This window comes from Varanus komodoensis, unplaced genomic scaffold (assembly GCF_004798865.1).
Source record: "Varanus komodoensis strain SLA01 unplaced genomic scaffold, ASM479886v1 scaffold48, whole genome shotgun sequence".
NCBI classification, from domain to species: Eukaryota; Metazoa; Chordata; class Lepidosauria; order Squamata; family Varanidae; genus Varanus; species Varanus komodoensis.
Window position 1 is genome coordinate 5,825,896 of NW_025336059.1, and position 22,777 is coordinate 5,848,672.

Genomic DNA, 22,777 nt, shown 5'->3' on the forward strand with positions numbered 1-22,777 from the left:
GAAGGCCTCGATTCCTGCCCTTCCTGTTGTCATCACAGAGGGAGAGAGGGTGCGTGTGTGACTGACTCGGGCTGTTGTGCTTCCGTGCTTCGGTTCAGTGCTCAGAAGAGCGCCAAGGAGTGTCACTGTGCATTACCGCATCCGCGCAGCGCTTTGCCGCTCCCTTGGTGGCCAACCTACATTCCACGCTTCCTTCCGTCGGGTTGTGCAACTCTCCCGTGCCTGGGAAGCTCACAGGGCGGAGACACATCCACTCCCTTGTTTTTAAAACCCTCTCCTGAGCTTGGAAGCATCGACATTCTGGCTGTTCTCTGAATGACCGTGAAAAGCCATTGCAGGGAGTCCTGCTTGCTTGTTCGGGCTGGGTAGTTTTCTTGGCCAGAGGGTCTCATTTCTCTAAGAATGGCGCTAGTCAACGCCCCCCCCCCCCCACACACACACACTCCTTTGTGCTTTCAAAGCAGCAGACCATTTAAGGTTAAGGCTCGTTATTCTCGGAAGTATATCCTGTTAGTCTAGCAACATCCTCTGAGAACCCTCCTTTTGAGCAACTCTGGACCCCAATCTATGGGACAGCCTCTTTGGGGGCAGACCACCCCCCCAGCTGGCTAGCCCTTCTCTCCCACCACGGCAGCATGTGGTCCCAGGTCGTTCCAGGCTTTTCTCACCTGGCTGTTGGGGCTCCTGCCCCCCATTCCACCCTGGCGCTTGCATAGCCGGCCTCTTCTCTGGGCCCCCTTGAACACCTGGTGAGCAGCCTTCAGGTGAGCCCCTCCGCTTCTCCCTTCCTGCTCTCTGGAGGCCCTGTTTCCCAGGGCCCAACTGAAGAGTGCAAATATTCCTGACCTTGAAACTTGCACCAACACAGTGGTCTCTTCCAGTCCTCACGGGGGCTTTGCGTGTGTTTTCATTTTGCGAAGGTGTTCCTGTTGGTTTGCAGACCAAACTGTGACGGGCTCGTTAAGGTAGGAGCTTGTAGCTACCTGCTCCCCCTTTGGATCTTGAACGTTTTGTCATGATCAGACCCATCACCAACAGCGCACAGTTCCCCTGGGCACGTCAAGACTGCACTGCCATGGCAAGCAAGCTGCCCTTGTGTCCACTGTCTCCTTCCACTTTTTCCCAGTGCTCGAACCAGGGCCAGGGGCTGGTTCCGGAGGAGCCATCGTTTACTTTTCCCACAATGCCCTGCCACCCTCAGCATTGTGGGAAATTGAAACGCCACTCTCCACTGCTCAGCGGCTGCTTGCCAGTGCTGCCCAGGAAACCCACTGGGGGGGGAGGGGGGACAACAGAAGTGGGTGCTATGCCACAACATTCTCCACCCCCTCCCCAGAAAAGAACCCCCGGGGCTCCCCCACTGGCCTGGCCTGTTCTCCCAGATATGCTAACGCTGTGTTCGGGCTGTTCCACTTCCAGTTGAAGGGGCATGTGGCTCTCACAGTGGAATGATCCACACAAGACATGTGCCTGACTGCAGAAGGCTGCTGTCTCCATCCCGGGCACATTCCAGGCCGGGACTCATGTGCAGACGGTGGGAGGGCCGGCCTCCCAGCACGGTTTCGCCAGTGCTGCAAGAGCCAGGCTGTTCTTGCCAGAGGTCCTGAAGCCGGCTCTGACAAGTTCTCTTTGTAATCTCTAATGTGTCTTGACGGAGCTGTGAGCCTGAAGACTCTGCGGGGACAACGGGCTGCGATGCCTTCAGGGGAGGAAAGTCCTGGGAACTGGAGACGTTCCACCGGCTTGTGAGTTCTGTCCAGTGTTGGGCAGTCCTCAAAACCTCCTTCTATGTCTTTTAAGGCTTTTGAGGGCCAGTTTTCCTTTTTGTTTCCTGTTCTTCTTACCCTTCAAGGGCCAGAGTTTTTCCCCAGGTCGACCCAAAGGAAAGTTTCCAGCATCCCAGCCTAGCCTGCGAATACATAGAAATGTTTTAATAAATAAATTAAATAAATAAAATTGTGGGCAGCTATGGTGAACAGGTTGGAATGGCTGTGCAAATTTGCGCCTTCCTTGGTTTTCTCTTCGCTTTGTTTATGATGAGGCAGATACACCACCGCTTTCCCACGGAGGTCCATTTGGTAGAGGTTTCTCTCCGCATTTGCAACCGCGATGTTTTGATTAGCACCAGGGTTCTTTTGCGGCTTGCTTTGTTTTGTTTTAATTTATGGCATCCATTTAATCCAGGGGATGATTAGTCACCCTGGATGAATAATGCAACATGGCAAACCTTAGAAATGGGAACAAGGAGCGGTCCTTAGCCGCTGCCTTTGCTTGCGTTTTATTAGCTCCCTTTTTGAATTGTTTATTAATGGCTCTGGCTTCCATAGCCGAATGCGCTCAGTTAATGAGGAAGCCAGGTGAGTGAGCCTTTCAGGTGAAGCAAAGCTTCTCTTGGCCGCTGGCACAAGGAAACTGGAGCACTGAAAGCACACAGCTGATTTGGTGTCTCGTTCCGAGTGCCAGCAATCTCATTTGCCATAATAAAACAGAAGTGCGTATTCATAACCAGAAGGTTTTATATGAGACAGCATTTCTCCCCCGCCCTGCCCCCCCCCACACCCTTCCTTCTGCCCCTTGGTTTTGCTTCTATGTTAATTCCCTAAGAAGTGGCATTTTGAAATATACACTAAGCCTTGGTATCATGTGGGTTTGATCATTATTTTGAGAATCATCCAGAGAGCTTCTGAATCCCACTTGGCTATGAAGCCAACTGGGTGACTCAGCCTCCCTCACAGGGTTGTTGTTGTGGGGATACAATGGGGAGGGGATGAGCCTTGTCAGATGTTTTGGGTTCCTTGGAAGGAAGGCTGGGTGTAAATGTGTTGTTGTTGATGATGATGATGATAGTTAATAATCTGCAGTGCCAGCAAGATCCGGAAAGCTTGAAACAAGGTGCAAGCAAGGCTATGCAGCATCATTTTACGGTTTGGGGTTGATCTTTTGGGGCCTTTGCACGAATTTTACGTCCAAGTCTTGGGCCGCTGTCCTGTCTGTCTGTCCGTCCGTCCGATGACTGATTGCCCTGTTGTGTTGCTGTCCTTTGTTGTTGTAGAGCAAACATGACGATGACGCGGAGTCCATCGAAGATGCTGTTGTCGCCAAACGGCCCAGCCGGTCACTGATGGGGAGCTTTTCCAAACGCAAGGTTGTTCTTTTATCTACAGGGGAGAAGGATACCATTCTGTCCCCACACTGAGAGGTCCTTGGTGGACGTCCACGACTCCAATAGCCAAGCCTTCCCACCTGAAGGACCAGTCAGTGACCGGGATGGTGTTACGGTGCTATGAATGTTGCCAGCCAGTTAGGAGAGACCTGGGAAACCAGTAAGGGATCACATTCCGAGTCCCATGCCCAAACATTGCATATCTTATAAAATTTCTCTTCACGGGGGTGGCGCGTGGGCGCCACTTAAAAGATTCCAAGCTACAGCTTATTTTTCTTAATCACATTTCCTCAGGGCAGAAGCTGAGATGCATTCAAAAATGATGCCCCATGTGGGTTTCCAGCATATCTTTAACAATGCACCTGTTCTCCTCTTCTGCTCTTTAATTGGAGTAACTGAAAGCATTTCCCTATTTTCCTCTTGAACTGTTCAGTGCAGGATGGACAGAAATTTCTGAAAATCCCTCACATTCTTGTGGGAACGGCACAAAGGTGCAAATGTTGCCGTTGTTTCCCCCTTTCCAAAGCTGTCTTTCTTCTCCCTGTCTGCTTTCCGAGTAGCTCCCAGCCAGTAAGGGATCACATCCCGAACAGCTGTTTCTGGTCTGTGCTGGCTGAATTCTGACCCCCCAGAGAAGCAAGCAAACGTAGGGGGTGCCGAACATTAATCCAATCCATGCTGAGCTAATTATTGTCCTCAAATGGTGTTACTTGTTGCTTGTTGTCTGTTGTTACAAGAGTGTCATTCTAAACTGTCCTTTAGAGAACATCATAAGGAGAAAAGGCAGGTTCTTTCCCCAAAGTGCTTGCTGTATGTATTTTGCTGGCCTCCTCTTCCATTTTTTTATTTGTTTGTTAGAGTTTTAGCTCGCCCCATTATTTATTATTTATTTATTTATTACAACATTTCCATTAGCCACAAGGGCTCCCTGGATAGCCGTAGCTCTCCAAGCAACACCGCTTTTCTGGGCCTGGCCACCCCTTAAGGTCCCCCATGCCTCCCCAACCCTGCCCACCTGCCCCATGGCTTCCTCCGAGGATCCTTCTGGAGGGGTTGAGTAGGTGGGCCATCTGGCAGAGGGGCTGGGTAGGTGGACCCTCTGGACAGCCAGCCGGACCCAACGCTGCAATTCAAGGTGGTGGCGTTGGGGGTGGGGGTTCCTCTACGTGCAGCACTCTGGTTGAGGTGGCTGTGAGGGCCACCGCTGATGCTCTGGCACAGGTGACTACCAGCTCACCTGGAACATCTCCCTTTAAGGGAGGCATCTGCAAAGCAAAGCCTAGAGGCGGGTGGCAGGGATCTCAGGGAGGAGAAAGATGGAGCTTGGGGCAAAAGAGGAAGCCAGAACGTGGGTGGAGGGGGTTGGTGGGGGCCAGTGGATGTGGTGGGGAGGACAGAGAGAGGAGTGGGAATACCGGGTGTGGGGGATACCTGGAGATGGGCCTCTTCTCTCTCTCCCTCTCTCTCTCTCTGTGGGGATTTTGGTTTGGGCACGTGTGTACATTGTGCACAAAGAAGAGCGTGCTTTCCAAAGGACCGCTTTTCAGAAAGTGGGGCAGGTCAAGAGTGAAAGCAACCGCAGGGCGAACCAGGTCTCAGAATCCTCTTTGCTGCCCTCTGGGGTATTTCTTGCGGCAGTTCCAGAAAGTGCCACGTGGCAGCTGGAGGCACTCTTGCGCCCGTGCTTTGCACGCTCAGCGTGGCCTCCGGATAAATGGGGAGGGGGCGTTACCTCTCAGGGTTTCCCCCTGAAGATTTCTTGTGCTTCCACAAGTCCCAGGGCTTCTCCCAAGCCGGCTGCAACAGTGCTTTTGTGCCTATCTAAGCAAGGGCCTTTCCAGCTGAAAGCTGGGCAGAGAAGGTGAGGTTCTCCCTGCGGGTTTTCCAAGGAGTCGCGTACGCCAAGTGGTACGTTACCAGAACACACATCCGGCATCTCAGCGTGATGCAGAGTTCCACCTGCGGCATATCTTCATCCCGCGTGTCTCTCTCTATTCACACAGAAAAAAGGAAGCAAGCTGAAAAGGGTGTCGAGTCCAGAAGATGGTGAGGAAGACCTTGACCTTCAGGGGAACTTAGCTAGAGGGTCCGTGCATTACAGCAAGTAAGTGGCAGCGTGTTCCGGGAAACACTCTCACTCACAGCAGGTGTGTGCCAAGCCCCCCTGACCTGGCCTGAAAGGGCCGATTCCTCGATCGCACCTGCACCTGGTCGGCTGAGATGGAGACAGAGGGGAAAGAAAAGGCATTAGTAGGCTTTGTAATTAGCGAGCGCATCTTTGAAGCAGAGACCAAAAACTAGAACTCAAAATGCCGTGGGCAGGATTTGCTAGAGTGGGAGGTCAAAGCAGGACCAGTGGAATAAAGATGCATTTCCATGGTTGCAGAAGCTCAGCATAACGTCTGCAAGAGTGGAATCTTTTCCGACCAGGTTCCAAAAGGCGGCATTCCATGTTTCGTTCAGTTCAGTGGTAACAGCATGAGGGTTTGCTTCTGGAATGAGATGGTGTAAATTGGTGACTTGCAACAGCAGGGGGTTGAACCCGATGGCCTTTTTGGCCCTTTCCAACTCTTCTGTGATTCTCTCATCTTCCTTTCTTCTTGTCGAGGGTTTCTTTTCTCTGCGCACCTTCATCTTTTCAAAGAAGAAAAGATAGATGATAGGTTGATCCGTTTCTCCCTCAGATCAGAATTAGTGAGGGTAACCTTTTTTCCTCCTAGAACAAACCGGCAGAAGAAAACCATGAAATTATCCCGGGCACTGTCAGACCTGGTAAAATATACCAAATCTGTTGGAATCCATGATGTAGAATCTGAAAGTAAGTACCACAAAATACGCTATAAGAAGAGAAACTGTAGGTCGTCTTTCTGGTTTCTGGTGCTGTCCTACGGATGTTTGCTTCGATGTCCCACTGAGCTTGGTGAGGTGTACGCCATGGTAAAAGTGCTTAGGGTGGCAGACTTGGAAAGAAAAGTTGCATTTCGAAACAGGACTGTTTGTTAAAGTCCATATTCTGCACCAGGTTTTGAAGCCACTTTGCCATTTTGACGCATATCTGCCTAGAAATGCATCCTATTGAATTCAGCGATGCAACTCACCTAAATAAATGAGTTCCATTATTCTAGCAGGACATCTGTTCAGCTAAGCGATTAGAGAGTTGCCCCTTTAATTATGTATTTATTTGCAAGTCTATGCAGAAATATCTTGCAGTGAGTTCAATGGGTCTTTCTTTCAGGAAAGGACTGCACGGAAATGAATGCAGAATACTTTTTCAATTGCACGGCAAGGAGCAAGAAATAGTTTATTCTACGTTAGGAATTTAGATACAGTTGCCTTGTTGAGACTCATAGAACCCTTAATGCTGGAACCCTCTCCCTTCGCCAGAGCACCACTCGCTACATACCCAAATATTCCAAAAAGATACAGTTTCCCAGAGCAGGGGAACTTGTAAGTCATAGAGTTGGAAGGAGGGTTGGTCAAAGAGGAAACATCATTCGCTGCTTTCCCTTCAGTCTCTTCCAGTTGGCAAGTGTCTTCGTTCAGTGAAACGAAAGCTCACCAGATACTCCAGCAAAAACCGGCCCAATACCTGCACTTCAACCAACACCAGCTGTCCCGCATCTATCCTTCCTCCTACCGGGTGGACTCCAGTAATTACAACCCTCAGCCCTTCTGGAATGCTGGCTGCCAATTGGGTAAGGAAGACTCGTAGCATCGTCTCCTTGGGAAGGACTCGTGGGGTCAACTACTCCGACCTGCTTCTCAGTGCAGAACTCTGAGGTATTCCTGCCTGGGGGTTGCCCAGCTTCTGCTGAAGTCCCTCCAGCAAGGGATAGCTCACCAGGTTGTAGTCCGTCTGTCACGCTGTGAAGCAACTTGTACCATAGGAAGTTCTCCCAAAAGTTTGGTGGCCAACAACTTCTTGGCCATTTCTCACCCATTCCCTGTAGGGAACATTGCTTCTGCTCCACCAGGGGTCCCCGAATCGAAGGTGGTGGGGACGGTTATAATTGCACCTGCTACGTTTATATCCCTTCTTTTATCCCATTGTGAGGAACCCAAGGGAGTTGGGACAGCTCTGTGAAGTAGGTTAGGCTGAGAGTGAGTGACTGGCCCAAAGTCACCCACGAAGCGTCGTGGATGCACGAGGACTTGGATCTTCCAGGTCCTCAGTCCAACACCCAAACAGCCACACCACACTGGCGCATGCCACCGCCACCTATCCAAGCCCTGGATCTGATTTCTGTAGACCCTTGCTGGCTGTCCATTCAGATGTTTGGCAAGAACGCTTCCGCTGGAGCTTGGTGGGCAAGACAGAATCAGCAAGCAGAAGAGGGTGGCAGAAAGCAGGAAGGAGAGAGAGAGAAGGGCATCACCACTCATTTGGGGCACATGGCTTCCCCCCACCCTCTGTGAGCATGTGGCTTCCAACAGACGACCCCCCCCCCCCCAGGGGAATGGCACAAAAGGGTTCTCCCCACCCCACTATCAGCAACTGGGATCCCTGGGAACTGTCATGGCCAGCTTTCTGGAGGAGCTGTCCATGGTTTTTTCTCATCCCAGCCTGTTTACCTGCTTGCCCTTGACAAGCACCCTGAGAGCTCCACATGGCCAGACCATTCTTCTGGGGGCCAGGATGTGGATCAGGCCCCAGGAGATGGAGCACTCCCATCTCCTTCTCCTCCTCCTCCTCCTCCTCCTCACTTGCCCAAAAAGATGGGTGATGCCCCCTCTTTATTCATGAATGCGACAATCCTCCATCGCTTACTTCACAGTGAATCCCACTGAACTCTGAGTAGACCTGTACAGGACTGAAGTTAATGGTTAGATCCAGACTTCTTCCTATCATTAACCCTCATTTCCACACCACCCAATAGCCAAAGCTCTTTTGAAGTTCACAACACTTCATAAAACCCAGAGCTGTCTGCCTGTTATTTCCATTTGTGGGGTGGGGGATGGCAGCCCCCTTCTCACCTTACTTCTTCTCCCGTGAGCTTCTTGCATTCTTCAAGAGCTTTGGATCCTACCTGGGTCATCTGATCCTCCGTGGAACGGAGCTGCCCACTGTTCCTAGCTGAATTTGCAAGCTCTAGCTCTTTAGTCTTCTGGGGATTTGAAGCTGGGGGGGGTGTGCCCCCCATTTTCCATGTACATTTCCAGGGGGTGCTTCCCCCCTCTTTTGCAGTGGGATGATTCAGCTCCACACCTCAGTGGGAGAAAAATGGCACAATGTCACCTTGCCTTTCATTTTAGACACGACACCAAAGAATAAGGAGGAAAAAATTATCTCTCGCTCAGCGTTGTGGCACCTGGCCTCAAGGACAGGACGCAGTCACTCATTTTTGCTTTCAGAAGTAGCTCTGTCTCATTTCGAGCTGACCCACTTGCCTTGTAAATGCCACCCACAATTTATCGGTTGCTTTTCTCCCCCCACCACCTTTGGAACTGCAGTCGCACTAAACTACCAGTCCGAGGGGAGGATGCTGCAGCTCAACCGCGCCAAATTCAGTGCCAATGGGAACTGCGGCTACGTCCTCAAGCCCAGGTGTATGTGTCAAGGTAAGGAAAAAGCCAGAGCTCAAAATGTGCTCGCCACGGGAGCCCGTGTGGTCATTATTGCAAGCCAGGGCTACAGCAGCAAGATGTCATGGCTTCCCACATTCCAGCAGAAGCATGTCCTGTGCCAAGTTCCAACCGTGCCTTCCTACAGGGATACTCCTTGAGCATTAATGCACGTATATTCCAGTTTCCTTTTCCAACCCATAATTGCCATTCCGTGTCTGGAGAATAGGGGGCTATTTGGGAAGTCTGTTTCCCTTGGTGCTTTTTTGACCTCTCCGGTCCTCAAAGTGCTATGTTTCTACTTCCTAGAATAACCCTTTTTTCACACTCTAGTTGAACTTTATAACTTCTTGCCCCCTTAGCTGCCTCCCCTTTTGTCTTTCTCTTCTCTTTTCTGGTTTAGTTTGGCTGAATGTTTAAATATCCAGTTTCCTGGGCTGAACTACTTGACCTTTATAGTTCTATCTAAATGTTTTGATCTCCAATGGATTAACTTTGTGACTGAAACTGATTAACAAATGAATGCATTCATTAACCCCATGCTACAATATGGCAAAACCACACTGAAGGCCAGAATGGAGAATGGTTAGGTTTTTATCCAGAACCTGCTGAAGTTTAAATCCCACTTCATCCCGCATCACCTTGCCCAAGAATGGAATTCAGACTGAAATTGAAACCGAAATGAGACTGGCCAGAAATTATCCAATATGGTGGGACCCATAGACCTTTTTTGTGTGTTTTGGTGTGCAAACCCTTTACAACATTCCCCACGCCCACCCCATTGGTTAGATATTTGAACATCAAATTAGAACTTGCATTTTGATTGCGAGATCACACCTAAAACACAGAAATGGGAATGAAAATCGGGTTTCTTCACAAGCCTAGCTTCAGTTGCACTTTCAGTAGGTACCCAGTGTGAAATTGCATCCACCATTAACTTAGCATGGCGTTTGGCTTGGGAAGGGATTGGATATGTGAACAACTTTCAGATATGTTCAAACACGAGTTCAAGCCACTAGTGCATGGCATGTCGTGTGAAGTGTTGAAACAGTCTCATTTCAGGCGCGGATTTCTAATCTCGCTGGATGGACACGCAGATCTTGGCTCTCTGTTGAGGCCAGCCTTCTCCAACCTGGTGTCCACCATAAATGTTGTGTCAGAACTCACACTATTTCTCTTTCTTGACTGTGCAGGCTGGGGCTTATAGGGATTGTAGTCCAAAACCTGTGGAAGGCAATCAGTCTGGGAAGGGCAGGCTCAGGCAGTATTAGAGTATTCTGAGAACATCTGGAGAATGTTAGGCTTCCACGTCTGCAGAGGAGAATTTGGTGGCCAAAGTCGCTCCAGCAAACAGGTCAAGGCATTAGCCAGCTCTCTTGAATGAGGCTCAGGTGTCATTTCATCTTTACCTGCGCCACCCTCCTCTGCTTTGTGGCTCTCACCTTTGATGAATCTCCCGGACTTTCTCTTTTCTTTGATACTTCTTATCAGCTCTCCTGCACACGGCAGATAAAACAATTCAGGGCTAAATGTTTTCCTGTGGGGAGGTGCTGGGTTGGCCTTAGTAGCGGCTTAACACAGTGCTTCCTTGTCTTGATGTCTGTATGCCCCTGGACTCAGATTAAATTAAATCCTACTGCAGCCTTTTTCTGCAGACAGGTTTCTTCTCTCTCTCTCTCTCTCTCTCTCTCTCTCTCTCTCTCTCTCTCTCTGGCAGCTCTGTTTGTATGCTCCTTGTTTTCCCTTATCTCATCACAGTCTCGGAAGAATCCATTTTTTTTCCTTACCTTCAAATGATCTGCCAAACAAGCTAGTGTTTTTCTCTTTATTTCTATCCTCCTTTTTTTTCCTGAAAGAAGCAACGTTATTTGCTTTAATCCAGAGCCTTCTATTCACTCTTCAGCCAGAAGTCCCAGAGCCACTTACAAAATAAGAACCATGAAAACAATTGTAATTCTCAATAAATTATATGCACACAAGTGTCTGTTCCCACTCAAATGCATTTACCCGCAAAAAGTGCAGAGGAACAGAACAGAATAACAACATATTATTCTGTGCTTATAGGCTGAAACAATTTAATGTATCCTGGGAAAGAAAAAGGGTTCTGTTTTGTTTTTTTCCAACTAGCACCAGGTGAGTCTTTCTGGGAAGGGAGTTTCAACCTCCCAGTTGTAAGGTTGCAGCCCCAGTGCTCTCTTCCCCAAGATCTTTTAAACCCCTCTGAAATCAGCCACCATCTTCACATTTCTTGGGAGAAATGACTCTTCAACAACACATTGTTCTTTATTGTAATGCAAAGTGCCTGACAGTTTGTTCTGGGAAGGAGCAATTAAGATCCATTAGCTTGCAGAAGATCCGCTCTTGGTGGAGATGAAACCTGGAACTAATCAGATACATATCAGCATAGCAGCTCCTGGATTTCTGCCCTCTGCCTGGGAGGCTTTGAGGTCCACCAAGGAGAGGCTGATCTCCAAAATGGGCTCATAACACCACTCACCAGCTGTCCTATTTCAGAAGGCAAAGAGACCCAGCAATTGATCTACCAGGCAAATTCAGACCTGAAGTAGCTTCATGCATAAATCCATTCAGAAGCCTTTGCTTTAATCCCTGCAAAGTGATTTGCCTCCCCTTTGTGACAATACTTTTTCAAATGCACGGGCAACATCTAATGAGGCATGTGGCTGAGAGAACTCAAGATGCTGAAGCATCTCCTCTGGCTTGCACTCCACCATCTTTATTTCTCCTCCCCACTTACCTGTTTTTCACCACTGCCAGTAAATTTCCTGACTATTACAACCTGTGGGGGGTGGGGGGGGGTGTTACATCCCTTTGTGTTATTTATGGGAAGATTTAAATCACTCACACATCCCTCAGAAGTGACTGACAGGAATGAAACAGGATAATGCTCCGAAAATGAAAGATGAAAAATGAAAGAAAATGAAAACAGAGACATGTGCAGCTGATGGGAAAAGGGGGCATTGTTTTTGGGTTTTTTTAAAAATCTGGTCCCTCTGTTTTATCTGGCAAGAATGAATTCTGCCCAAACAAAAAGACCTTTGGCATGCAGAGAAATGTTGTAGGGAAAGGAGTGCAACTCAGTCTTGCAGGACAAAGAGTTCCAGAATTTGACATTTCATTCCCCCCGCTCCACCGAAGAGTTATAAATAAATGCAAAGGGAAGTAAGCATGGAGAGCCAGGCAAATGCCTCCGAAGCCTCACCTTTTGGCCTTTGCTCCCCCCAATTAGTGCACCCCCCGCTCTGAGTTTTTAACCAAGTGGAATAAATGCGAGCTGGTCAGTTCTAGACAGCAGTCCATAGCAGGGTCCCTGTCAATCTATGACAGAGGGAAGGGGAAGGTGGAAGGTCGCTGGGAAGGAGTAAAATGTTCTGAGATGTAAGCAAGGAGGAGGCATCCTAGTTCTGGGCAGAGGCGTTAATGCAGGGAATGAATGCTGAAAGGATCTGGGTTTTTTTTTAAGATTGCTTTGGCAAACTACATCTTTCTTCCTGGAAACCCGTCTTTAGCCTCTTACTCAGATCTACAGATCGAAGCTTCGCGGTTGCCTCATGCCCTGTTCCTGCTCGATCTGTTGGAAACTGGCAGGAGGGCCTCTTCTGCTTTGGCCCCCCGGCGTTGGAATTCTGCCCCACCCCCAGTTGTGAGGCAGGCACCGTCCATGGTGGTGAATAGGCCATGTGGTGGAAGGTCAGTTGTATATCCAGGCAGTTGCTGAATGGAGCGGGAATCCGGTCAAGGACCCATCGCTTCTACCCTCCCAACGACTGACCAGCTGTTCCCAGGACAGCTACAAGCAGGGTCTGCGTTCAACAGCACTCCCTCACCCATGTTCCCCTGTTGATGTATGCACAGGAGGCAGTAAGTGGCCATGAGGACTGGTAGCTTTTCCTTTAAGACCCTATGAAGAGACCTGCAGCATCAGGCCAGGTGTGCATAGGCAGGCTGGCTAATACCCAGTTAGGCATCTGTTCCTTGTTGCGGTTTTTATTGTTGCATTTTATTTTAATTGGCTTTTCAAAGAGCATTTTGTATGCTGCTCTGTGGTTTGACAATGAAAGGCAGAATATAAATATTTTAAATGAATTTATAAGATAACCAATGCACGGTTGGTACACTGAGATAACATAAAAGGCGCATTCGTGTTATTGCTATGAGAACTATTTTGCAACCTTCTTACTTGAGAAGATTTTAGTGATAAGTGGAGAGAGATATTTGTGTTTTTAAAAGAGGGAAATGACTGGAGTTATTCCATTGAGCTTGAAAGGAATCTTGCTGCATATATTCATAGCTTGCTGGCAACATATACAGGGTGCAAGACAAAACTTCCAAGATTTGTCTCTGTCCTCACCAACAGAAAGAACCAGTGGCTGATGCTAGCAAGACGGAGGACAGCGGCTGCCATTGCAAGTAAAAAGTATTTGGCTAGACAACGTCAGAGTGAGACAGCTTCCAATGTTGACGGGCTGATGCTTCCAGAGGGAGATAGAATCACACACATTTTTAATGAATAATTGACGCCACACTGCCTTAAATCTCTGTGTTTGTTCTGTGAACCCCTTCCAGGGATCTTCAACCCAAATTCTGAAGATCCACTGCTTGGCCAGATGAAGAAGCAGCTTGTCTTAAGAATAATCAGTGGACAGCAGCTCCCAAAGCCCCGGGATTCCATGCTTGGAGACCGAGGAGAGGTATGGAACTGGAGGGAGGAACGGTGCTTTGTGCTGACAAGCCGCTGAGCGATGTGGCAGCCATCTGGAGAGCAACCCAGCTCTGGAAGCCCCATCAAACCATGGAAGAAGAGTCCATGGCCAGTTTGGCCGCCCCTGCAAACAAGAGTCAAGCGGGAGCAACTGACAGGGGTACCAGCAAGCCAGAATTCACACCAAGGCTGGCTTCCTGTGATGTCTGAATGCAGCCACTCAGAGAAAGAGACAGACAGACCAGAGCGTGAATGTGCTTTACCACTGGCATGCTTTAAAAAAAAGAGCTGAATTGTTCTCTAGGTTGTTTAAAGTCAGCAAAGGTTTCTTCATCTTTGCTGCCCCTTCTAAGTGCAGGGAAGAGCCATCTTGTGGCCTCGTTTGTGGGCAGATTATGCAACCGGTTTTGTTCCCTGAGTCTAGCAGGTGCTTGGCCTCTCTCTTTGTGAGAAAAGAGCCGGATTTGATGTATTGTCCGGAGGGTGCCTTTGGGGAGACAGCCACGCACTGCCAAGATATTCAATCAATGCGACAGGTCCCTATTCACGGCATCTCTCTGGAAAGAAGCTAAAAAGACACCTCCAAAGGGGAGCCAAGTTAAAAACCCGCCACTTCACTGTAAATCCACATAGACCGCTAAGACGGTTCTCCAAGTTGGATGGGGCTTCTTGGAGAGCCTCTCTTGGCTCTGTTTGCACTTCGCCTGCACTTCCAGCCTTTGTCTTGGGGTGTGAATGTTTTTGATGGAGCCCCCCTGGCCAATTTCTTCCCCTCCCCGCGGCTGTGAGTTGGCCCGCCAAGGGAAAAACACGGTTGAGTTTCCACTCCAAGTGCTGCTTGCCTCTTGACATTGGGTGCAAAACACATGCTGAACATCTCCATCCCAGATGCATGTCTCGGTAGCTCCTGCCCTCAACCAGATCGAATCCTGCCCAGCGCCCCCTTCTTGAATTCTGTCTAGCCAATGTGCTAATTCAACTTCCCGGGCAACATTTTGATCTGACATGTGACTCGGGGTAGGGCTTTCCCCACTCACAGTGCTTCAAGAGTGGACAGTGCCCCCTGGAGAGATCCTCTGTTAGGGGTGGGTAGGAATTTCATTTCGTTCGGTTTTGATTCGACTTCTCCCAAATCTGCAACATTCTCCATGTCTGACAGAAAGAATTGGAGATGTTAAAAACTCCCAAATGTAGGAGAAACTCAAAGACAGGCTCACATATCCATGTGCAGAACTTTGCCCTTAAAAACCAGGGGTTGAATTCAGTTACACTGGTGATGCTGAAGCAAGCTTTTTCTTTGCCCTGGCCATCTTCAGCAGGTACACCTTAGTCCTCTCCACGTTCAGTATGACTGCACCTGTTGAATATAGCTGCACTTGTTGAATTTGGCCTGGGCAGATGGGCAAGAATTGTCCTGCAGTTCAGTTCTTATGTGAGTTTCCCCAGATTTGCAAATTGCTTCATATTCAGAAGAGAAAACATTTGTGATTTGAAATGTTCAAATCAGGGAGAAAGCAAAACGGACAGGTTCGCCACTGCATGTCATTGTTGCCGCCGCCACTGCTGCTGTTTTTAATTGGAAAGAGGAATATTTTTAAAAAAGCTTTTACTGTGCAATTTGTTTTCTTCTGAACATCAGAGAATAGTGGGAAAACTTGAAATTTTAACTGGCAGTCTTATTCGGATCTATGAATGGATGACTGGAAGAGGAGAGAGAATTTTTTTTAATTGTCCTGAACACTTTGTGTGTACTCCTTGTTAATTGGAGAGGCAAGGGAAGTGCTTCCTTCGGTGTATGGTCCCTCCTTGGTACCTCCACATTACAAAAATCCGGGAGAGAGATTGCGCTGGGAAATGCCTATTTCAAAAGCCAAAAAGTCATTATCTGTCAGAAGTGCTGAGCAGAATATCACAGGACAGCCTTCAGGGCAAACTCTTTGGTTTCATCCCTGTATGTGCAGGTAATTGCTCTCTTGTCTCCTCTTTTCCAGATTATAGATCCATTTGTGGAAGTGGAAATAATTGGATTGCCGGTGGACTGCTGTAAAGAACAGACAAGGGTCGTCGATGACAACGGTGAGGCTTTCGCTCCCCCCTCTTCCGCTGTCCATTCTGTGTCATCTGCCCTCTTGGCCTCAGACCATGTGCAAAATGGACCTTCCCCTGATGCTGTTTGTAGAATCGAAGAGGCCATCTAGTCTGGCCTTCTCCTGAGGACGGAAAGCTGTTTCTTGTAGCTTTTCTGAGAGATGCCCCTCCAGCTTCTGCTCACAGTCCTTGACAAAGGAACATCACTGATTCCCAAGGCAATCTCTTCCATTTCAGAGGAGTGCAAACCCTCTGGAAACTCTGGATCCCGCAATTATTTATGTGTAGAGCACAGGGTGGTGCAAAGCCATGCTCATCCCGCAACCATTTCCAGTGCATTGTTGGTGGCGCACTGTCATGTTCAGCCAAACTATGGGAGGAATCTCTCAGTCGGGGTTTCGGCTGCTCCAAGGCTGCACATGATGGCCAGAGCCTGAACACCTGTCTTAGTGTTTAGCAAGTGTTCCTGCTCTCCATGGAAACCTGCTAAGGTTAGTTAAAGGAAAGGTCCAGGATCCCACATACACAAACACACAGCCAGGAGGGGAAACCACGGTGTCTGTCGATAAGTAGTCATTGCCTCTCTTCCAAAGTCCCCCCTCCCAGCTGCAATAGACTGCCAACTCTCTGCTCTGCAGGCTTCAATCCGATGTGGGAGGAAACATTGGTGTTTACCATCTGTATGCCGGAGATTGTGTTGGTTCGCTTTCTGGTGTGGGATCACGATCCCATTGGAAGGGATTTTATTGGGCAGAGGACGATAGCATTCCCAAGCATCATGCCAGGTAAGATGGTGGTTCCCCCCCCCTTTTTTTTGTCTGTTTGTCTGTTTTGAAGTTCCAGGGTATGGACTTCAGGCACATGATGCAGCCGCCATGGTGATTCTAAGCAGGACAAGGGCTGGTCAGTGCTTGGAGGGGGATCCCCCCAAAAGCGGCATGTAGCCACTCTGGGTCCCACCATGGAAGAAAATAATACACAAATAATACACAAGCAAACAACAGTGGTAGAATGGAGGATTAGTTGATGACTGTAGTTGAGAACCATTAATGATCGAGGCCGGCTTGTGGCACTCCAGTTGGGATCCATTGCATTCCCCATAAGCACAGGATCCATAGCAGCCCAACGAGATGGGAGTTCTGGAGCTACGAATGCTGATTCAGCCCACGTCAGTCATTAAGCTCTCCTCAGCAGAGCCAACACCTTTTCCAGTGCCACCATGTGATGCACGGAAAATTCAGCTGCTCCCGTGAAGGTGTGACCAGGCAAATGACAGGGCGGGACTATGTAAATATAAGCAACTTAGATTCTCAGTGCTTTCCATCACGTGCTCTGGGAAAGCGGTCAGCAAGCAGAGAAACCACAATAATTTGGGACAGATGTAAGACTTAACCCTGTGGCGTGCCTAAGCCATCTCCTGCTTTTGTGAACAGCTTCCATCCCTATAGATGTGGGGCAGGCGGGGGGGGGGGGGAGCAGTCTACTTGGAGTCAGTTGGAGGTGACTGACCTCCACGGAGGGGTCACGACAGGTAGTGTGCGTTCCCTGCAACTTCTTAGCTCTGCTTTCCTTCCTTCTCTTCAACTGCTGATCATGTTTGCAATACACAAAACTTCCTGTGTTTGTTTTGCCCCTTTCCTTATTTTCCCAGCCTGAAACTCATTTCATTCTCTTTCCACATCAGTGTCTAAATCTTCCTTTTGTCAAGTCTGCAATTAATCCATGCACATTTTAGGTGTGTTGCTTCTAATGTATGCATTTTTGGAAACAATTACGTCACAAAAAATGTTTTTGCATGTCATTTTCATTAACAAATACGTTTCAGTTTACACTCCCCGCTAATATGTGTGCTTACCTATTCATTTTTGTTTGGAGAATTGCATTGCAAAATTTGGAATAATGTGATTTTTAAAGAGGAGCTGTGTTTTAATTTGCATATTGAGTTGAGAAGCCAGTATTGGGTAAGTTAGCATTAAAATGTGAACCAAAGCTATTCTCCCTGTTCCTGCGTAATGATGGGTATGTTCTTACTTGGCAATTAGATTTGCTAGCTTCCAATTTGTAAAACATCAGATTGAGAGGAGAGATTTTGCAGTCAATGGGGTAAGCTTCAAAGTCCTTTCTGAAAGGAACCAAAGTCTTTTTCTGGTTTCATTTTGTTAGCAGTTCACTAGCGGCCACAATCATTTCCTATCATGTTAAAAGCAAGCTGGTGGCTCCAAAATCCAGAGGCTTTTAACACGTTTTTCTCCTGCCTCTGTCCATTTCCTCTCTCTCTCTCTCGCTCTCGCTCTCTCTCTCATTCTCTGTGCCCTCCCAATTCAGATAAAAGCCGCCTGTGTTGATGTTTTTCTATTTTTTCTCCTTGTTCTCCATCTTCTTCAAAGCAGAGGAAACTTGGCAAGGGAAAAGATTTTCAAGAGGAGGAAAGAATCCATCAGGCTTTAAAAAAAGAAAGAAGGAACAAAAGACATTCTGATTATGACATTAATAATGGCTCCTGAGGGAACTGTGAATCAATTAGAAAGTCTAGGATTGACAGCTGCAGTAACGAAGGAAGAATAGGGTTCTTTGATGATCAGGCAGCGAGGGTTGGCTCTGAGCTCCAGAAGTGGGCCTCTTCCTAGGCAAATCGAGGGATAAAAAAAGTGGGGGGAAACGGGATTGCTGGAAAGCTCCAACCCTGGTTTGGGTGACATTTGTGTCGCTTGCTAAGCTGGAGCTTTGCGCTCTAAACAGAGCAGGGGTTGCGTTAATTAATGGCCGAGGGTGAAGTGGACATTCTGGGAACAAAGCAAAGCCGCCCACCCTTGGAGCTCATCCCCCTTTGGCAACCCAAGGCCTTTGCTGCTCTCTGCGCAGTCTTGTTTCGGCTGGTTCCTGTGCTTAGGCCTCACTGGAGTCTCCTCCTCGCAAATGCTTTTTCCGGCATGACCAGCCATGTGTGAATGTGCAGCATGGAACCCCCCAGATTGGAGATGCCAGCGAAGCTGTTGTGTGACGAGGCTCAGGAACAACCTCGGCAAATCCGCAAACCTAGCCTCAAAGGACAGACTTTGGAAGCCCCCGAGGCCTTCTTTGGGTCAGCTCCAAACCCAAGCCAGAGAAGCATTTCTGGCTGCCCCGCCACCTGTCTCCATGATCCTTCCCTGTGCCCACAACTCCTCTGCAGCAGGCGAGCACCCCAAGCCCTTGTCCTGAGAGGATTGTGGCCCCATCACCTCATCCTCCACACAAGCCCTTCCCGAGTTAGCAGTTCAGGGAGAAGACCTCTCCAGAGCCCAGGGTCCTCACCCCAGCGTCCAGAGGAACTTCCATAGAGGCTGGCTTACCTAGCTCCCAGCTGCGTGGAGCTCACGGTGGAGTTGTCCTCTTGCTCTCTCTGCCTCCTGGAGGAATATGGCTTGCTGAAAACCTTGGCAAGCCTCCACTCCATGGTGCATGTCTAGAGGCCCAGACGTCACCAACACCTGGCAATGCTAAGCCAGCACCATGACGGAGAACCCACAGCACAAAACCTCCTTTCTGGGGACAGTGGAAGGAGAAGGAACAAAAATGAGAGCAAACAGAGTGCCCCTGCCCACTTCCTCCCTTCTTGTTCATGTGAATCCAAGGTTGCGCTTTGGAGATCCCCCTCACCTCCAACCTAGAAACTTCTTCTCAGCTCTCCTGTCCCTCTGTCCCTCCTGCCTGTTATGTTCCATGCACTCCCACCCCACCCAACCTGTTTCCCCTTCTTCATCCACCTTCCACCCACCCCTCCTCAGATGTGGCTCTCCTGCAGGACCAGGGGATAGGAGGGGACAGGGGGCCTTCTGCGGGACAGAGCTGGGCAACACGGCCTCCTGGTTCCCCCCAGCTCCATGTGCTGCAGGACCAGGGGATGGGAGGGGACAGGGGGCCTTCTGCGGGACAGAGCTGGGCAACACGGCCTCCTGGTTCCCCCCAGCTCCATGTGCTGCAGGAACGCGTCAAGCCGGTCACCTCTTTCCTCTGTTTTCAGGCTATCGACACGTCTACCTGGAAGGAATGGAGGAGGCATCCATCTTTGTGCATGTAGCGATGCATGACATATGCGGTAAGGTGAGTAACGCCGGGTCCGACTTGGGGCGGTCTGTCCCTTGCATTGAGCTTCCTTTGCTCTGGGTTCTTGTCTGGACACTGGGGATTCCCGTTAGATCGTACTGCTCTAGGAATTGTGGGGACCGATTCGGGGAAGGCTGTTTTCACGCATCGCATTTGAATCGGACGTCTCTCCATGTGGGTGCACTCCGTTGAAACCCCAAGGGGACAATCCACCGAGAACTCCTCCCCTGCAATGAACGGAACGTCTTCTCTGGGCTCCCACATGCTCTCGCGCAGGCCCAGTGGTGTTGCGCGCTCATGCGCTAGTGTTTTTGCAGTTTGGGGCAAGGAAGCATATTTCCAAGGTGGCGAAGGGAGTTGTGTGGGAGGCTTAATGGAGTTGGCTTGCAAAGCCGAGTCCCACTCTTGAGACTCCCCTCTGGACCAGAGCACGGTGTTTTCAGCCGTTGTATTCCAATGGTGTGGGCTTCCAGCTCTGGAGGGGGCAAGAGTTTAGCCTATGATGCCATGGAATCCTTCCCTCACAAGACTGTTTCTCATGCTTGGCTCTGCTCTGGCTTGGAAAGTGAGCTGAGCTGCGAGGAAGTCCATGAAGTCTCATGGCATGAAGATTGCTTTGACAGCAACTTTATGTATTTATAGTTTTTATATGCTGTCCAAAACCAGAGTCTCTGGATGGCTTACAAAAACAAAACAAAACAAAAACCTACAACATTCCAACAGTCAACAAACTGCATCCAACCATTAACGATACAAACAAAGGTAAAACCAATAAAATGTTAAAATGTTGGGAGAATAAAAAGGTCTTTGCCTGACGCCGAAAAGAATAAAGCGTCGGCACCAGGCGAACCTCTCTGGGGAGTGTATTCCACAGTCGGAGCACCACCACCGAAAAGGCCCTTCTCCGGGTAGCTACCCTCCTAATCTCCTTCAAGGAGGGCTCCCGGAGAAGGAGCTCTGCCTCAGATCTCAAGGGTGGGCAGGCACACAGGGAAGAAGGAGCTCCTTCAGGTATCCAGGACCCAAGCTGTTGATGGCTTTGTAGGTTAATACTACCAGCACCTTAAATTTCTTCTGTGTCATGTGTAGCAGCGCCAAGGCTGCAGCGGGTGACACAGAAGAGTCCCTCTTCCTGCATGGCATTCACACAGGGCTCCGTTCCAGGCAAGCACCAGGTAAACGCTGGCCGTGCTCACCACAGCTGCATCAAAGCCGGCCCGAGTCCAGGGAGCCGAGCCCAGAGAGTCAGACAGAGCCCCTCTCCCACAGCAGATCCCTCACACCTCCCCAGTTCAGCCTGGCCATTCCAAGCAAAAGCAATCGCCCACACACGGGGAATTTAACTTTCAGCAAGAGCCCGGAAAGGTCCACAGCAGCTTTACAAAACACGGATGCCGCAAGCGAGCCTGTGCCAGAGGCGTCGTGAGCATCCCGGAGGAATGCTCGGAGGAAGCTCCTGCCCTGAGCTCCCCCACCTCACAAATAGCTCTGGCCTCTGGTTTTCCCAGAAGCATTGTCTACGTCGCAATGGCACATCCCAGCAACCTCCAGAGAAAGCAACGGCCTCTGTCCGTTTTTCTCCACACTCATCTCACCCGCAAGGTGTGCAGCGTTGCGCTGTCTCTGATGCCAGAGTTTTCACAGGGCTCTTCAAATGACTGGCACCACTAACTTGTGCTCAGGGGTGGCACCTCACCTTAAAATAATAATAATAATGGCTCGTTAGCTGTGAGGGCATTCCACTCTGCTGTCCCCTCTCCGCATCCAGCCCAAACTGAAAGCACCTAAAGGGATTCTTTTCTTCTTGCATCGGGAACTCGGAAAACTAATTAATGAAAGACCAGGAGGCAGGTCAGGAGCAGGAGGAAGGCTGTCTGTGTGTGTACCTCATTTCCAAAATAAACTGCAGCACAGTTTTTGCTTAGCCTAATTAGAGGCAAGCAAATGTGGCAGGAGACTGGAATTGGGGCAGGGGAAAATGTGCTGCAAAGACAAGCGAGCCTCTGTCTGGGTTCGGAGGAGCCCAGGAGGAGACGGAAAGACAGATGCTCTGGATCCTGAAGGGCAGACGCGAGAGCGCGCGGGTTGCGTGGCAACGGGTGCAAAGGAGGCAGGCACGAGGGTATCCAGGTCCACTAGCCCCGAACATTTCAATAAGAAAAGCTGGGAGGAGAAAAAGGAGTCCTTTCAGTTAAAGCAAACCTTGATTTGTCTTCCCTGCCATTTCTCTGCTCCCGGGTCCAGAAAAAGTCAGTGTGGAGCTGGCTCCGGCCATCCACAAGCCCTGCAAACAGATGGGCTGGTATTTCGGATCGGCCACCCTCAGCTGGATCACTTCCCCTTGTTCATGAAGCCTTTAATAGACACGCATCCCCCAGGGTGAAGTGACACCCAAACACTCTCAGCAGCCTTTATCCACCTCCTTCCCCCACGGTAGACCTTTGGAGGCAAACTTCTCCAGGAGATTCTGCAACCTTCAGAACGCCAGTTTAAAAGCAGCTCTCCTCCTTTATATAATGCTCTTTTCACACGTGCAAATGCCTGGGAGCAGGGCATCTACGAAAACATTGAAAACATCGCCCCTGGTCCATATCCTGATATGCGGCATTCACACATCCACGGGGTGCTCTTCTCTTCCCCAAAGACACCATCAGTCATACAAACTTTCTCCTGCGCACTGAAGGGATACACTCCCAGGGAGGTGGAGTTCTCCATCCATTCATGCCAAACAAAGCCTTAGTTCAGAAAAACTCTGCACAGAAGACTGTTCAAACATTATTCTCTGCTTCTTCTATTTACCCCGGCTTTATGCTGAGAAGCCATCACAGTGGCTGAGAACAATGCGAACAGAAAAGCCAGCCGTGTTTTTAAAGAGGGTTCAATAAAAGGCAGAACGAGCAGAGGTAGAAAATACATTCCTTGCGTGCCTGGGAGAACGGAAGTGCCTTGCTCTTAACCTGGCTGCCCAGAAGTCAGCGACACTGGTGCCATGTCTGAATCCTGGGATGGAAGTTCCCTTTCTCCATTTGCCACTCGCTTGGGCAGCTCAGGGTCCCTTGGACAAAACTCCGCCACACTTGCAAGCCCGTTTGCACATATTGCAAGCCCCTCTTCTTTCCCCTGCATAAAACTTGAACAGCGATCCTCAAATTGACAGC

The 22,777-nt window shown here is 49.4% G+C and overlaps 1 protein-coding gene across 1 annotated transcript in view; it reads left to right on the forward strand.

Moving 5' to 3' along the window:
* Positions 1 to 22,777, forward strand: part of PLCH2 (phospholipase C eta 2) — a 94,017-nt gene that overhangs the window by 57,752 nt on the left and 13,488 nt on the right. The window contains exons 12-20 of the mRNA XM_044445420.1: positions 3,053 to 3,145; positions 5,167 to 5,267; positions 5,884 to 5,981; positions 6,676 to 6,858; positions 8,615 to 8,722; positions 13,310 to 13,434; positions 15,437 to 15,521; positions 16,172 to 16,318; positions 19,537 to 19,616. Of these exons, the coding sequence (XP_044301355.1) occupies positions 3,053 to 3,145; positions 5,167 to 5,267; positions 5,884 to 5,981; positions 6,676 to 6,858; positions 8,615 to 8,722; positions 13,310 to 13,434; positions 15,437 to 15,521; positions 16,172 to 16,318; positions 19,537 to 19,616 (1,020 nt within the window). The remainder of the gene's footprint in view (positions 1 to 3,052; positions 3,146 to 5,166; positions 5,268 to 5,883; positions 5,982 to 6,675; positions 6,859 to 8,614; positions 8,723 to 13,309; positions 13,435 to 15,436; positions 15,522 to 16,171; positions 16,319 to 19,536; positions 19,617 to 22,777) is intronic.